Here is a 17,456-nt window from a genome sequence, read left to right as displayed (position 1 = left end):
TCGTGCCACAGCTCGCTGTGAGACGCGTCAAAATCATGTTACATGCAGGGACCAAACATTTATTTTTCAGGTTAAAATCGGCAATTCATTTGCAACTCTTAGAAATTTACAGACACGTATCCTCGAAGTACGCTCATACAGGGAAGAAGGTACTGTATGAGTTATTCCGAACGAGTTTACGAATTTTTCAATTTACGAACAACTTTTTGTACTGTTGGGCACGTATTTGGAAGATTTTCGAAGATGAGGGTGAGGTGTTAGGCATGTTGGGGATGGGGGTTCGCAGTCGGTTAAGGGGGGTTCGCTGTAAAGGGGGGGTTCGCCCGAACCATAAAAACCCCCTGGCTACGGGCCTGTCCATGGTGTATATACGTCAAAAATGGAACGCCGTGGTTACCTACAGTATGTGTGGCTATATAGTATCTATATATTAAAAAAAATAAAAATTATACTGCAAATTAATAATGATCAAATTAAATATATACGCCATACCATAATCGGAATATATTGTGGGGAATAGTATTATAAAATTACATAGGGAGATCTGATGATAAGACATTTTGTTTAAAATCGAATGAAATCCCGATAGCCGAGTTTATTGAGTAAGCTGGCAGGATTAACTGTAGGCTATCTGTGTCCCGTTAGGACCGGGATGTCTGTCCATGTTGCAAGCCGTCTGAAACGTCTTCTTTCTTGGGCCGAAACGGCCTACTCTGTCGCGGAAGCTAGTTTCAAAAGATGTTTAAATTAAATAATGTATTAATTATTATGATGGTATTTATTTGAATAAACTTCTCCCCAATAAAACATCACTTTAAATAATAATTCGCACCCTACCCCCATACTTTATGCTGCGTCGACTGTAAAGCGAACTAGTTTGCATTTCGTTCCAATTAAAAATTTACATTCCTATAATTAACTACTACTGTCAATATATATATATATATATATAAAAGTGAATACAAGAATAAATATATAAACATTTTCTGGCACATGTAATTAACCTTTAATAAATATTATTATTACTGTAAAGTGTATTATTGATGGAAACTCTTCTCTTTCTTAATGTACAATGCCTAGGCCTAGTGAATATGTTATTGCCAAGGAATCATTAATTAGTAGTAATTATTCGCCTTTATTCTTCGCAAGGTAGACTAACTTAGGCACAGACTTATTTACATAGGATGTTTTTATTTGATTATTTTTATTTTATGTCTTTGGGCCAAGGATTACCAATAGTAAATTAATCACTGTCCTAATCATATAGGTGGTAATCCCCCTGATACATGGGCTATTTTGTGAACCAGTTCATCGGAGTAACCTCCTACTCGTCTCAAATGATGAACTGGGTTCTTTAAAGTGCACACAGGTTATAACTGTGTACAATTGACATACGGTTATAGTGACAAGTCCTTATCCGAGAAGGCTTGTCCCACACCACCAGAACTAGGAGCGAGTCGGCCCCGAACCCATGCCGATATCGGTGGCTCTTGTTTCGGTAAATGGCGCACCTGCCTTAACCGCTCGGCCATTTGACTCGCAGGCAATCTGTATAATAACGTATTTCTATCTGGTAGTAGAATTTATTGAATTTTAAAATTTGCCAAGCAAAACGTAATTTCTCACTTCTTAAGATTACTTGTGTTTTATTTTTTTCATATCTAGGGAAAATTTATTTACTTATGTTACCATATTTCACCCAAAAAACAACGCCTTCCGCGAATAAACGCCCCCTAAAAACTCTCTTCAAACAATAAACGTTCGGGCATTTATTCGAATAAATACGGTATAGGGCCTAACTTCATACCTTATTTCTGAGTGGCGGATCAATGAATTTTAAATATAAAGAGTATTGTAAAGTAATAATAAGTGCTAATGAACCGCAGAGGTTTCGGCGAAATTTCTTTTCGGCGAAATGTCCTGTCGGCGAATTGTCCGGTCGGAAAAATGTCTGTCGGCTAAATGTCTGTCGACGAAATGGCGTTCGGAAAAATGTCCGAGTACCACGGTAGAGAGAGGGCCGAACAGGAAATAAGCCGAAGAAGGCAGTAACGGCGTTTCATACCTCGTGGAGTTGTTGATTTTCATTTTTTTGGCGCGTAATGGTTAATAACATTAAAAAAGTGAAAATTACATACATATTACATAACTCGGATCGTATCGACGACGACTAGCCTAGGCCTAGCCTAGACTGAGGTAATAATTAGGGGCCTATTTAGTAGGCCTAGGCCTATAGGCTACACACCCTAAATAAGCGATTTTTTTAAAGGACAGGCCGATTTTGGAAGTCGTTTTGGCCTCCCTATTATAGGCCTAGCTAGCCAGGCTAGCTAGTGGCCCTACTAGGCCTAGGCTAGGCCTAGTACTTAGTAGGGCCTAGGCTAGGTTTGAACTCGTCACTTTTTTACGAGAGTTAGTTATCCGCACGACAAACGCCACACCACAGAAAAGAAAATAATAATATTAATTCTTAATAGGGGCCTAGGCCTACATATTATTAAATTAATATGTTGTTGATGCTAAATTCTGTCTATTTTGTGCCTTGTTATAAATTTACATCTCCCTGGTTATAGTTACACAGTATACACAGTAAAATAAATACTGAAAGCATACACCATACAGTGTAGCATATGTGAAATTACGGGACCCACCTTTTAATATTTTTTTTAACATGATGGCGACGTACGTCATCAAAACAAAACCGGAAGATAACAGTTTCGGAAGCTAATTGTTTAGCAACAACATATTAAAATGTTGAAGAAATTCTGATACGTAGTGTAATGTAACGATATTCACTTATAATTGAGAAATCAACCTTTGTATTTGAGTTCACAAATTTGACCCAGAAAGTCCAGAGGAGAGTTTGTCCAGATGTTTTAAAAGACCATTAGTTTATAAAAGAATCCCTAAAGAAAACACTTAGTTTAACATTTGACCTATCCCATCGTTAAACCAGGAGAGATTGACACTATTTAAGTACAGATTTGACAGTGTCATCCATCATTGAAATACCTTATTATACCGTTAATCACTCCCACTTAAACACCCCTGGACCAACTTAGAACCAATCGTTACCCTCACAGATTACGTAGTGACATATGTAAATGAACCGAAGCCAATATACTCCCAAGTTTCAGAAGAGCCCAGACACACTTCACAGCCACTTCTTCAGAAGAACACCTTACAGCCACAACACGGAACACACACCTTACAGCCACTTTACAGAGGACACACCTTACAGCCACTTTACAGAGCGCACACCTCACAGCCACTTCTTCAGAAGAACACCTTACAGCCACTTTACAGAGCGCACACCTTACAGCCAGCATCACTAATCCTCTGTTCCTTAGTCAGTCAGTTAGCTGCATCCATATCATTATTATTGTATCAAGTATATTCTGAATAAATAATATATGTTACGACAGCAAAGCGAGTAAAGAGTCTTCCTTACAAAGTACCTCAACATAACAACATTATATTACATGGTGGAAGACCCAAATTTTACAAGGAAAAGAGCGAGGAAACCAAAATTTACAAGAAAATTAACATAAAGACAAGAAGCAGAAAATAAAAGCAAGAGATAATTAATATCAGAATAATAAAATAATAACAGAACAAGAGACGAAGACGAAGAAAACCAGCCACCAGTCAGATAATTGTTTGATAGGAGAAAACTGAAAATTACACGAAGACAAGCTAAAATTTATATTTTAATCAGACAAGCAGAGTTTTTTTCAATTAAGCATTTAACTGGAACGAGACAAGCAGAATTTTTTCAAGTAAGCATTTTAACTGGATCAAGAGAAGCAGAATTTTTTTCAAGACAGCATTTTAACTGGATCGAGGCAAGCAGAATTTTTAAATTTCGTATAACCGTTTGATGAAGATAAAGAAGATAATCAAGGAAGACACAAGAAGACTCAAGACGGAAAACAGAAGCAAGCGGACAAGAACTGTTTCATTTGGACACTTTCAACTTCACGCCAGTGTTTTTTTTTTCGAACGTTTTTTGAACATTTACTTTTTATTTTGACCATTTGAACATTGATGAACACTTTTCGCATTTCTTGAATTCGTTGTTTGAACATTTGAACGTTGTTGAACACTCTTAGCATTATTTCCTTTAATTCGTTTTTAATTGGATCCGAAGCATTGGGGTAAGTCAAAACCATTTTGAATTGTTTAACCCTGTGTGAAAGTTCATGGTATACACTTAAAATTTTTTTTAATTGTTAAATTAATCGTTAAATGAAACCACCGATAAGAATGAGAAAATTCAGAATACCATTAATGTAGTAAATGACGAAACCGATGTCGAATTTGTCGACGAACATGATAGGACACCCACCCAATTGCAATCAGATACCTTTACACACCCAACTAAAGTAGAACCCCTTGACTTGCAACCTTACATTGACTGTGTAGAGAATAACATGGGATTAGCAGCCCCATTCCAAATGAAAGAAGAACAAATTAAGGAACAAACTAATTTAATCATGACAGCACCCAATGATTCAAATATGACATTAAACCGAGGTAGATTTAAAGCAGGACATTTCCAAGTTTTAGTTTCGTATTCTAAACCGACTTCAGCCAAACGTAACACCGATAAAACAAAACACGAATCTAATGTTCGCAAATTTTGGTGGAATATCGACAGATATAACGATACAGATAAATTGATTAAAGAGATTATTAATGATAAACAGATACCGATAAGTGGTTCGCCAAAACGATTCATAAAACGTTTGTATAATGCAACAAATTACTGATTTAATTTTTTACAAGAATTTTTTTTTAATTACGACATTTGCTAAATTAATGATAGCATAGTCTACGTATTTGATTTGATTTGTTTAGTAACGATGTGATTTCAGTTAAAAGAGAATTGAATTTATGATTAAGTATTGATTTTGTAACGAGTTTGATAATGATTAATTTTGAATTTTGATGATCGATATATTGAGATATTGAAAAGAACGACAATCATTTTGTAACAAATATTTTGTTTAACCTTTGAGTCGTTAATCTCAAGCATTAATTAATTGATATAAGAACAGGAGATTTTCTTAGTACTTTTAATTGTCTTTTTTACATTGAGTACAAAAGTCGAATTTGTCGACCGATTGAAATCGTAATTACCTGTGAATATAAATGCTTAAATCGATAAAGTTGTGATGATAATGATATATTGTGGATAAGTTTGTGTCAACGGGACACACACATTTGTTTCTTTTAAAGTTTTAAGTGATTAAGTTTGATATTTTGAGTCAATTATTGATTTTAGGCTAATCAGCCACAGTTTTCCTGAGTTTTATGTTTTAGTTTGATTGATTTATGTTTGAAGGCCATTAGAATGCGATAAGTTGTCACACGATTTGATGTATGTTCAATGTAACATACCATTTTTAAGTTTTGTATTTTTATTTTGACCGATTTTGTTTGATTTACGCGAATACCGTTATTATAGATTAAAGTGCATAATTAACAAGAGTTGCCTTCTTGACCGATGTTCTTTAGGGAAACCCAACCGTTGTGATGTCTTTATTTCGGTAATCCGAGTTTAGCATGCCTCCAAAGCAACGGACCCACAATTATGTCGATCTTGAAGAAAACTTTTGTTCTTTATACATTTTTTTTCCAAATTTTTATATAAATTCCGGAAATTTTATACAAAATTCAGTTTTAATTTCATTTTTTTTAAGAGAGAGAAGAGAGAGAGAGTGAAAGTGATAAGGTTACACTTCAGAGTCAATGGTTTTGGCTAACTCAATTTTTGCTTATATGTATAATCATGTTTTTTTTCTTTTATATAACTTTAATTTTGCATGCCACTATTATAACCATTTTTATATTTTAAATAGATTAGAAAAAAAAAAGGGGAAACAGAGGGATGTAATGTAACGATATTCACTTATAATTGAGAAATCAACCTTTGTATTTGAGTTCACAAATTTGACCCAGAAAGTCCAGAGGAGAGTTTGTCCAGATGTTTTAAAAGACCATTAGTTTATAAAAGAATCCCTAAAGAAAACACTTAGTTTAACATTTGACCTATCCCATCGTTAAACCAGGAGAGATTGACACTATTTAAGTACAGATTTGACAGTGTCATCCATCATTGAAATACCTTATTATACCGTTAATCACTCCCACTTAAACACCCCTGGACCAACTTAGAACCAATCGTTACCCTCACAGATTACGTAGTGACATATGTAAATGAACCGAAGCCAATATACTCCCAAGTTTCAGAAGAGCCCAGACACACTTCACAGCCACTTCTTCAGAAGAACACCTTACAGCCACAACACGGAACACACACCTTACAGCCACTTTACAGAGGACACACCTTACAGCCACTTTACAGAGCGCACACCTCACAGCCACTTCTTCAGAAGAACACCTTACAGCCACTTTACAGAGCGCACACCTTACAGCCAGCATCACTAATCCTCTGTTCCTTAGTCAGTCAGTTAGCTGCATCCATATCATTATTATTGTATCAAGTATATTCTGAATAAATAATATATTTTACGACAGCAAAGCGAGTAAAGAGTCTTCCTTACAAAGTACCTCAACATAACAACATTATATTACAGTAGAATCAAATCTTTTAAATGTAATTAACTATGACGCAAAAGATAAAAATCCAACCTTTTTAGTTCAACTGGCCATATGATGACATCCAATAGGCAAAATTGTTACATTAATTCATGTCTACAAATCAACCGCTTCCATAATATTATGTTTTAACCACAAGGGTCACTTTTCATTCTTACAAGCTAAAGCATATTGAAATTTACTATAACTAATAAGGATGAAAATTCAAATTTTTTGACATGATGACATCATCAACATTAAAATGTTTGTAACTCTTTCTTACAAAAGATAATTGATTGAGCAAACAAATATTAAAATCTAGGTGAAATTGAATTGTGATGAGCTATGACGAAAGAGACAATACGATGACTTTTCTAGATCTAGAAAACTCTGATATCAAGATCTGAGTTTTCTAGTTCCAGAATGGAACTAGAAAACACAGATTATCAAATGTATTGTTCCATTATTAGTCAGAGGGTAGCTTGTTTGAAATACTACAGAAAATTTGAATTATTTCTAGTTATTTATTAATTTACAGATTTCAGAAAAATGCCAAAGAAAGGTACAAAACGTAGTTCTTCTGGAATTGGAAATGATTTGAATGAATCCCATAGTAAGTACCAAATATTTTGTACTTCTGTTTCTTAGTTGCCTTCATTTTATAAAAATAGTTATTAATATTAGTATTCATGTATTTGGTCCCGGGAAAAAAGACTCCACAAAAGGACTCTGCTTTTAATCTATAAATATTTTACTTGCAGGTAAGAGGGTGCGAAGTAGCACAAAACTACTGCTAGAAAAACCGGACCTCTTTAAAGAATTGCTGACAGAAGCTGGTTTTAAGTTACCTGTAGATGATAATAGTAACACACTAAGTAAGATCTAGTACAATGCAATGTTTACAATTTTCAAAAACTATTTTAGTATACAAATAATGAAGGTTCATAAATTGAATGATAATATTTTATGGGATCGGCCTTAGTTAAGTAGAGCAGTCAATTTGTCCATGAATGAAGTATTCCCAACATTTAACCAATACAAAAAAGTCATTATTTGTTTTGTAACACAAATACTGTGAATTATTTCAACATCACAGACCTAGTCTACTATATGCTACCAGTAGTCTATAGACCATAGGCTAGAAAGTAGATTAGCAATAAGAAATTTCACTTCTTGTATCATTGTTACTAAAGCAAAACAAATAGTTTGTTAAACTTTTTTGGTGTTAATACTTACAGCGACAACAAGATTCTGAGGCTGCAATTTAAAACATACTCTATGAAATCAGATATCTGCATACAGTAACATCATTAAGTATCGTACTATTAAGTATAATTTTAATTTTTTTCTCCAGATGTAGACCAAGCTGTTTTTCAAAAGAGTTTAAAGAGATTACTGAGCAAATATGACAAAGAACAGGTATAGTATAGTATAACCATATCAATAACATTGATCAAAATGCTTACTGCAATTGTTTGTGTCTTTTTTTTCTTTTAAAATCTGTTTTGTTTTTTGTGTATATTCAGATATTCACTTCAATATTTAAATTGATATGCTTGCTAAATATAGGCCAACATTTGTAATGCATGTTTAAATAGAGTAAAGATTATAGAATGCATATTGTACCTTGATTTTATTCTTGAAAATTAACATTTGAGGTGTTTTTTTTAAGTGCACTCAATTTTTTATGGAAAAACAAGCAGTTTCTCAGAAACAAATTCGAAAAAACACCATATATTAATATACCTTTTCAGCAGTAAGATGTTCCCACTAAATATAGAGGTTTACTGTTATGCATCTAAGTGATTGACATTGTTTAAAACAACCAGGTTTAAAGAAATAATGGCATGCAGTAACTTTTTAATATACAAATAGAAAATATGGAGAAGATTATAAAATTTAATATAAAGTTTTATGACATTTAGATAACATTTACAGAGACTATACTATATGGCTGTATTATTTTAAAAATTATCTGAGAGCTTGTTCCATAGGGCCGAAAACACAACAACGCCTAACAATATGTAGGTAGATCAACTGCACAGAGATACTAATGTGAGTTTCATTGAACTAAATGACACCAATCAACTATGATAATCGCTGCTGATTTTGTCTATGATTAAAGTATGCAAGGCTATCTTGTCCTGATTGCTTTGGTTCAAACAATGTGCATGACAAACATTGATATTAATGTTATCATTTCAGGTAAACAATGAATTCTTAGGTGGACTCCAGACACACATAGACAACTTAGAAAGGTGAAATTCAATTTCAAAATTATAACAATTAACAATTTATGTTGAAAATACAATTAATTTATAGTACAACTAGAGGAGGCACAGTATGATTCCCATACATAAAATTCCTGCAGAAAGTATATATTTTTATTTTTGAGTTTGGTGTAATGGTTAAATTTTTAGATTAATTAATTTTCTTTTTATATTTATTGATATTTTTATTTGTTAAAGATGTATTAAAAAAATTAAAAAAATAAAATTCTAAATTTAAATTGGCCATATCAAAGTAATGTTAAAGTTATTCACGAAAGTCGAAAATTCGAGCCAAAAACAACAAGTTTGCGTAATTAACAGGTAAATTAATTTGATTACTTTTCGTCTGGAAAATCGTTGCGAGTGAAAGTAAACAAGGATTTCAAACCATGAGTATGCATTATGCATGATACTAATTAGGATTGTTTACAACTCGTCACGGTTGAGAAGGTGTTTTCACACATATCGCAAGGAAGTTTTATGATTATGCATACAGAGTAGCCAAACAAGCGCGTTGCATTATGAGATATGTTTTGATCGAAAACTTTGACTGGAAGTCAAAGTTATTTTTTGAACAAAAAAATGTCTGTATTTCGGTTAAATTATATTTTTTTCAACTAATTTTTGGTGAAAGTTAATAACTATTATGATACTTCAAAATTTTGTTAAAACTTTTTTTGGAATTAGTCAGTAAGTAGTAAGGGACAATACATCTTTAAAATAGTTTTTGTGACATGACTCTGAACCATGTTCGACAAGGTTCTGATGAAAACTGTGACCTGCAAATAATGAAATATAATAATAAATATTTTTTTTTTGTGGATTGTGGCCTTGACCGTTGACCCTGCTACTTCAAAACTAAACTACCCCTAGATGATGGATCATAGATCATTGTGGCAGTGTTTGGCGAAATTCAGATAAAAAATGTGGCCTGTAGGCAGTAAATATTAAGAAATAATGTTTTTTGAATCTAGTTATTTTAATAGGCAACTTTTGTTTGCATAGCAAAATAGAGTTAGTTGCACATAAAAGAGTACAAAAAAAGGTTAAAATCAATAATTTTAGTTTAGATCAAAGAGACATGAGTAGCGAGAACTAATGGGTGGAGAATGATAATACTAACTGACCTACTGTAGGCCAAGAGAGGCTATGGTAACGTGCGTGTGTAGGTATACTGCATTGTAGTCCACAATTAAAGAGCAAAACAGCTATGCTGTTGGCAACTGGCAATTCGACATTGCCCTCGCAAACTTCCGTTTGTAACAGTGCCTCATTTAGACTTTACAGATTAATTGATTAAATTATTTCAAAACTTGTGTTTACTATAAAAATTTAATGTTAATCATATTTTGTGTAGGTTTCGTACTTCATTGCTTCCTACTATTTCATCTTCTAGTTGCCAATCGTAAGTCATCAATTGTTTATTCTAGTAATTATGGTTAGGCAATTAAGTTTGAACTCAAGGCAAAATATTGTAATAATAATTCAGTAATAATATGCACTATTATATTAGGACTGAAGACAATAAAATGATGTCATCATTATGACGTAATTTAATTTTTTGATTTTGTATGACATTGATGACATTAATCATTTTGTTCCATTCAATGGTACAACTCAATACAATGGCCAGTAATCTATAAATTGGGGTGTCTATTGCTCTGTATCCAAAATGTGAGCATATATATAACCATCTTCTTTTTTTTTTAAATTTTTGAATTATGAATTTAATAGAAATCTTTGAATTTTTTATTATGTATAGAATTCGATGTGGTAATCAAGAAAGTCTTATACATTTATTGCTTGGTGTTGATTCTATTCAGGTAAAACCTATGTAATAATATATTATAGAGGCTTTTCACATAAAGTTTGGTTCAAACTTAGATGACTTTGACCAATCACAATGCAATGGATTATTTGAACTCTTGCATCTGATTGGTCAACTCACTTGCAAGTGGGAACCAGCTTTAATTTTAACAGTGTGAGTGTTTACAATAAGTGCATCTTATTAAGGTACTTCAAATGAACACTCAGTATTAGTTGAACAAGGACCATTTAATAATTTACAACTGACTGTATTGAGTAATCTAAATTTAGACCAACCTAAATTTATTATAATGTTCCCCTTGTTGAAACATCATAAACTATTCACATGTACAAAAATCAGAACAAAATGTAACAATTTGTGATCTTTGTATGAACATGTGAAAGCATTTTTGTGTTACATCAATGTAAAGTTTCGGAACAAGTAAGATTACATAAAAGTAACACAGCGGTACCTATGTCGTACACACATATCTTTTTACACTGTGATTACATTACAGTGTGTGAATGCATTGTAACTTGGTTAGCACGGGAGACATCCATGTAACCATTAGTTACATTTTCTTCCTTTTTTGTTGAATCTGGTATCTTGAACATTTCACCACATGATATCATAAGCTTTCTTACATACCTAAAAGAGCATAATTACAAGCACTTCAAAATAATATCAGTAGTAGGTAAACACTTCTCACATCTTGGAATAACATGCTACTTAAGGTTTTGTAAAATGTTTTGTGTCCCTCAGCCAAATCTATATAAAATTCATTAGAATGGAGTTGTTATTACATTTTTCTTTATTATTAGAAACAACTAGTGACAATACTTTTAGAAAAGTTACCAGAATTGGAGGAGGATGATAGGTAATTTATAATTATTAATAAATAGTGCTTTTTAAAAAAGATTGTTAAAAGTATATTACTTTCATTGTTGTGAATGTGATTTACTTACTATTTTTATATCCTTTATTTCTGATTAATAGTAACATTGGAATGCTTGTTTTGAACCAGTTTCGATGGTTAGACAAAGTAGTTGATAGTAAGGTAAGTTTAACTAGGAAAATAATTTTGTTTCAGGTCGATTTTATATGGGCAAATCAATGCATTTCAAGTCCCTTTATGCCAATGCCAATCTGCTTTTAAGTTATTTGTGGATCAAATTAGGTGTCATTGACAAATTATTCCAAACCACAGAGACACGTTCAGTAAAATAGATGCATCTCATTGACCGTCTTTCTAATTACAAAACTTCATGAATATTAATGAGATACACGTCTACCACTGTCTGGATGGAAGTGCATCGTTTAGACGCATGCCTCCCAATTCAGAATAATAGTCTTCTATTTTTGGAATATACATACCATATATTTCTTTTTGTTCAGTTATATTTTAGCCTACATAAGTACTATTTCAATCAAATAACGCTTTGGCCAGACTCGTCAAATCGCTAGCCTCTAGGCCTAGGGATTTATAATAGTGAAGAATTACCGAAAAGTAAAATGCAATTTGTCACTTCAAACGCGATTTCTTGTAACTTGGGATCATCGCTTCTCCCATATACGGCAGCTGTAGAAATGCACAATACTGTTTGAGAGCGAAATACATGTGATATACACAGTAGGCTATCTTTTCGAGCTTGAGCGGGAATTGAGAGGTATTTCTATTTTGTAAACAAAGGTGTGAAAACGGTCGACGAGGTTGAGTGCGAAGATATGTGGTTTCTTCCCTCTTCACATAGTAAATTTTGGAAATTCTGCTACTCCCATCCATATTATTATATATACGGCAGCACAGCCCATAAACAACATATTTTTTAATAACGCACTATTTCGTGATAACGTACCAAAACCGAGATCAGATAATAATAGATGCGCTTGCCAAGACAGGGCTGTGAAACAGACGCCGATAGTCGAACAAGAACGAAATACAATACGATCCTATCGGCATCCCTTTTTATTAGACGATCAACTGAACATAGGCCTAGCCTAGTTTTTACTTTATTTATTAGAATAGAAGTGTAGCTTGTTCTCCGATGGAACATTTTGCATTTTGCCGAGGTTTCCCATTTTGATCATCTCAAATTGTAATTTTGGTTAGTTTAATTATATGTATCTCCACATCTCAATTCCGTACGCCAGTAATTAGAACCAAATTTGCGTAGAATTACGTACTTTTTAGTGCTTGGGAACTTTTATATTACACGCTAATATCAAAACACGTTTTACAAATGTACTACAAACGATCTCCTGCCTCTGTCCTGGCCAAACTTTAAACTTGGCTGTACTATAAATAGCACAGTCAGTGTTTTGGCTATCTGTTCAAAGTAAGTAGGACCAGCGCGACCGGCAAGATGTTTTCATATTTATATATTTCAATACTATTTCATTTTTAAAAAATTCCACGGTGAGTACTTGCCGTCTATTCTATGTTGTTGGGTCTAATGTTGTTGAGAATAATTTGTCGATGACGCCTTAACCATTATAGAATCCTGATGTGAAGGGCCTATTTGGACGAACACCAAAACCCCATGTAATTGATGCATGCGGCAATTATATTTTGCCACAGAGATTTAAAAATGTAAAAAACATGATATATCCAATTGCATCAGCCCTGTAGGTGTAATTAATCGTACTTAATCGAGGTCTGTCACAAAAGTTGACCTTTTTACATGTGTGGGAGGAAAATTTTATGTAAGGTATATACTGTATGCTGAGGTACTCTCTAGTTTATTTTATAAGTTAATCATTTGTTCACAAATCGAACAACAGGTTGTCTAGTGTCATTGGTGACCATATTTATTGTTTACTCTCCAGATGTTGGTGGAAAAAGTCTTTGAAATTCTACAAGTTGTATCACATAACTTTCAAAGTCACTTGATACTTACATTGCCAGAAATCATTGAAGACTATCAGAATGATGAAGTCGCTAGATACTTACAGTAAGTATAATGTGTCAGACAATGCTGAAGCTGCTATAGGTAACCACTCCCAATCAACCTTTGTTAACACGGCAATAACGTCATGGAATCACCTGCCAAAATTGATACAGTGTTCAGAAACCACCAATCAATTCAAAAGAAATATCAGGAAACATCTCAAAGAGGTTATGCTAGAAAGATTATAATTTATATTTTTATTGTTACTACATGTGTTCTGTTTATATTGTAAATGTTTATTCTTGGTGTTTGTTATCCTTAAGGGCCACAATGGAAATAAGTTTGACCTTTGGTTACTTTTTTGTGTTACCCTGAATTCATTCTTTGTATTTTTTTTTATGTTGTGATTTTATGAATTCGAATAAAGAAAAAAAAAAAAAAAAAAAAAAAAATTCTAATGAAGTACTGCATAATTATTATAATATTTAGAAAATAATTTCATTCAAAGCATTGTTGATAACTGACAGCATTATAAAATTGACTGGTCTGTTTATTTACTTTGTTTTTTTGAAACCTTTTTAGAGAGCTATTGGTTGAAAACCATCAGTTGGCCATTCCTATCATTGATGCTTTGTCAAACATGCAGTTGGATGCAGATCAAGTACAAGAGGTTGTAGTTACATAGAAATCAAGAAAATTATTATGAATAGATTATGAGATGAGCCATTATACCCCTAATTTGAAAACCAACTGAAGACAATATTTACAAAGATTACATATAAGAATGATCAATCCACAATTTTTGCATCGGAAAATTGCAACAGAGCATAGATGGCCACCTTCATGAAGCCGGTTGTATGTTATTACACAAATAATGAATGTGTATGAGTTGAAAGATTGACTGTTACATTTAACGAGGTGAAGCTCAGTGGAAATCGAGTCAATCTTTCAACAAATAAAATATTCTCTCCATTCAACAAATAAAAAACATTCATTATTTGTTTTATAACACACATACAGTACTACGAATTATTTCAACAACATAGACCTAGCCTGCCTTCTATACCCTACCCTCTATATCCTACCCACTTTTGGTTAAGTAGAATATATTGAATCGCATGTATCGATTGTAAAAAATGCACTACATCTATTATATATGCAGTATATAGATACATCATGACATACACGGTGCCAACACTCCATAGGAAAGCATTACTTTTGTATTGTAAAATGTTACAGTTTCAGCCTTCCGGCTATTTGTGACATTGTCCGTCTTTTTTTTTTGACAATAAAAAATATACCATGTAATGTGATTTATTAAAAATTATATTAGATTATAAAAAATGTAAAGATGGAAATTATTTATTGAATGATTCTTTAAAATTATTGATGCATATGTATTGAGTGAACCTGTAATAAATTAGTTTATAATATCTAATATATTGTTTTCAGGCCCAGAATGCTGCCATAAATATTTTAGAATCTGCATCTACTGACAGTTTAGCTGTGATTGTTAGATTTATACTATTATCAGTTGCATCCAATACTGAATTCAATGTAAGTTATCCATGTACTATTACATTTTGCAGTGTTATCTCTAAATTTATTCATTTTAGTTACATTTTGTAATGTATTTTTTTGTGCTATATCAAAATACATATTATTATGTTATGTTTGATTACAGGTTATTAGTTCACTACGATCACACCTTGACTTGCAATTCAACATGGTTCCAATGATTTCATCAACAGCAGCAAGAAAATCAACTGAAGGGTACAGTTGTAATTTTTTAGAACACTTGATATTTCGTACACTTTTTTTCTTTTTAAAATTAACTGATATTTGGCCGAACCTGTTGTAGCTGTACTACAGGTATATAAGAAAGATCTATTTAACTTTAAAATTTAGGTTGGTTTGTGTTTATACTTCATAGTTTTACCAGCTAATACATAGATCAGTAGTTGGTATTACCGTAGTAGTTTCACCATTATATCACTTGTATTAATAATACAGTTCTTTTCTCTTTTATTTGCAGAAATAAAAAACATGAGAATAGTGATGGATTTCTTATCTTGGATACTATCCAACGAGTGTTAAGGTTCAATGCTGTTGTGGCTAATGGCTTCCTAAAAGTAAGTAAAATGAGAATCTGGAATTTATTAATCTGCTGCAAAAACGTCATTAATAATGAACAGGTAGCTAGTGACAACCCGTCCAGGCGTGCCGATAGCCTTTCCGCACTGTGTGCTGACCGATAATTTGCGCAAATTAATTTTTTTTATGTATTTTTGTAAAAAAAAAAAAAATTTTTTTTTATTTCCGACAGGTCATAAAACATGTGTTTGTCAATGCCTAGTGCCTGTAACATAACACCATTTAATTGTTTTTCAAATTTAATCAAAATAATACAGTTTGCACTGTTGTCTCATTCACAGTAGAAACAAGGTTATGCTCAGATTCACGTTTTAGTGATACAATATCCATATTATAGAATGTGTTTTCTAATATAACTTAAAAATGTAATATTTGTTATTTAATGTAATGCCGTTATTCAGTGTCAAAAGATTGAAACAAGGTATTAACTAAATCTTTATACCATCACAGGCAATTGGAGATGTTGACACCGCAGATGGGCATATGGTAAACTTTACTTTTCTACTTTATAAAATGTGTTCAAGAACTTTTGAACAAAAAATATATGAATACATCATTGAAAAGAATTAAATTTTGCTACTTAATTCCTTTTTTAAATATTGTTTAATGTAAATTTCCTAATATATTTTTGTCATAATTAATGTTGATGTTGGTGATTGATATTTTGTATCATAGGTTTTAGATGTGTATGTGATTTTGATGTTGTATTCCAATGTGAATTACAAGAAGTTGGTACTAACCATGTTAAGTAACAAAATACGTAATGGTTTAATTACTATTGGTCTACTGAAAACTGCATTTGTTTCCTACCCACAAGTGAGTAGTATCAAGTTTTCTGCCAACATAAAATGCTAAACTTTGCATCACAATAAAAGGTTTTCAAAATTGGATAAAATTACTATCAATTCTAGCCAAAGATAAAACAGGTCTCCCTCTGATTAAAGAAAGACTGCTTTTGGGACCCAGGTTTTAGTGGTCTTTGGTCTCTAATTAGAATCCCTCTAACTAAAGACCGGCACTAGAAAGTGGTCTTTAAATTACCCTATTTAGAGGGAAATTAAGTGTCAGAATTGTTACCTTACTCCTAGACATTCAAGCGTAAAAATATGATGAACCTAGAACAGAATTGTAGTTTAGTACATGGTATGCAGAACTATAATATTAATAAAAAATATTTCAAGGTCATAAAATATGATTGAGCCTAGGTCACTGAGACATTCGGGGATTTCGTAGTAAACAAAAGCTATACGTGCTAGACGATAACGATTTTTAATAACATTATACACATGTTTGGTTGAAGGAAAAGGAAATAAAACATAGCTTCTCATAGAATAATAGGTAGTCACTCAAAAGAATGTTTTCATAAAAAGGATCTGTTAATGACAGAAATGACATTCGCACTTAGTAACATGCACGCTGTTTAATCATGGTCAAGGACAATGGAGTCTGGTATCCCTATTGTAACTATTGTAATATTTCGCACAAAATTCAATGCAAGTCGTATTAACTTGTTATCTGCCTTAGCCTATATTTATCATCTAACTTTAAGCCAATCACAATTTAGCTAATTGTTAGTGTACTAATTTCACATTTCTATGTTATAGATTATTGTTTTATTGCCTAATAACATAAACTGTACTACTATTTTTTGATAGGTTTTTAAAGATCACATTGGTTCTATTGTCAGTTTGGCTGAATACATGATAAAATGCAAAGATAACTCAATGTGCTTGT

The 17,456-nt window shown here is 32.5% G+C and overlaps 1 protein-coding gene across 1 annotated transcript; it reads left to right on the top strand.

Annotated features, from left to right (window-relative positions):
- Window positions 1–2,090: 2,090 nt before the first annotated feature.
- LOC144855190 (Fanconi anemia group D2 protein-like) lies at window positions 2,091–16,577 on the top strand. Its single transcript, XM_078713004.1, has 16 exons — window positions 2,091–2,196; window positions 7,142–7,216; window positions 7,365–7,478; window positions 7,958–8,022; window positions 8,809–8,861; window positions 10,231–10,278; window positions 10,636–10,696; window positions 11,502–11,557; window positions 11,677–11,737; window positions 13,507–13,631; window positions 14,151–14,238; window positions 15,021–15,125; window positions 15,253–15,341; window positions 15,604–15,700; window positions 16,173–16,208; window positions 16,398–16,577. Exons 2-16 carry the CDS (start codon window positions 7,153–7,155, stop codon window positions 16,575–16,577), a joined length of 1,242 nt encoding a protein of 413 aa, XP_078569130.1. The 5' UTR covers window positions 2,091–2,196; window positions 7,142–7,152.
- Window positions 16,578–17,456: the final 879 nt, after the last annotated feature.

The sequence above is a fragment of the Antedon bifida genome, chromosome 11, assembly GCF_963402885.1.
Source record: "Antedon bifida chromosome 11, ecAntBifi1.1, whole genome shotgun sequence".
NCBI classification, from domain to species: Eukaryota; Metazoa; Echinodermata; class Crinoidea; order Comatulida; family Antedonidae; genus Antedon; species Antedon bifida.
This window is presented reverse-complemented; position numbering and strand designations above follow the sequence as displayed.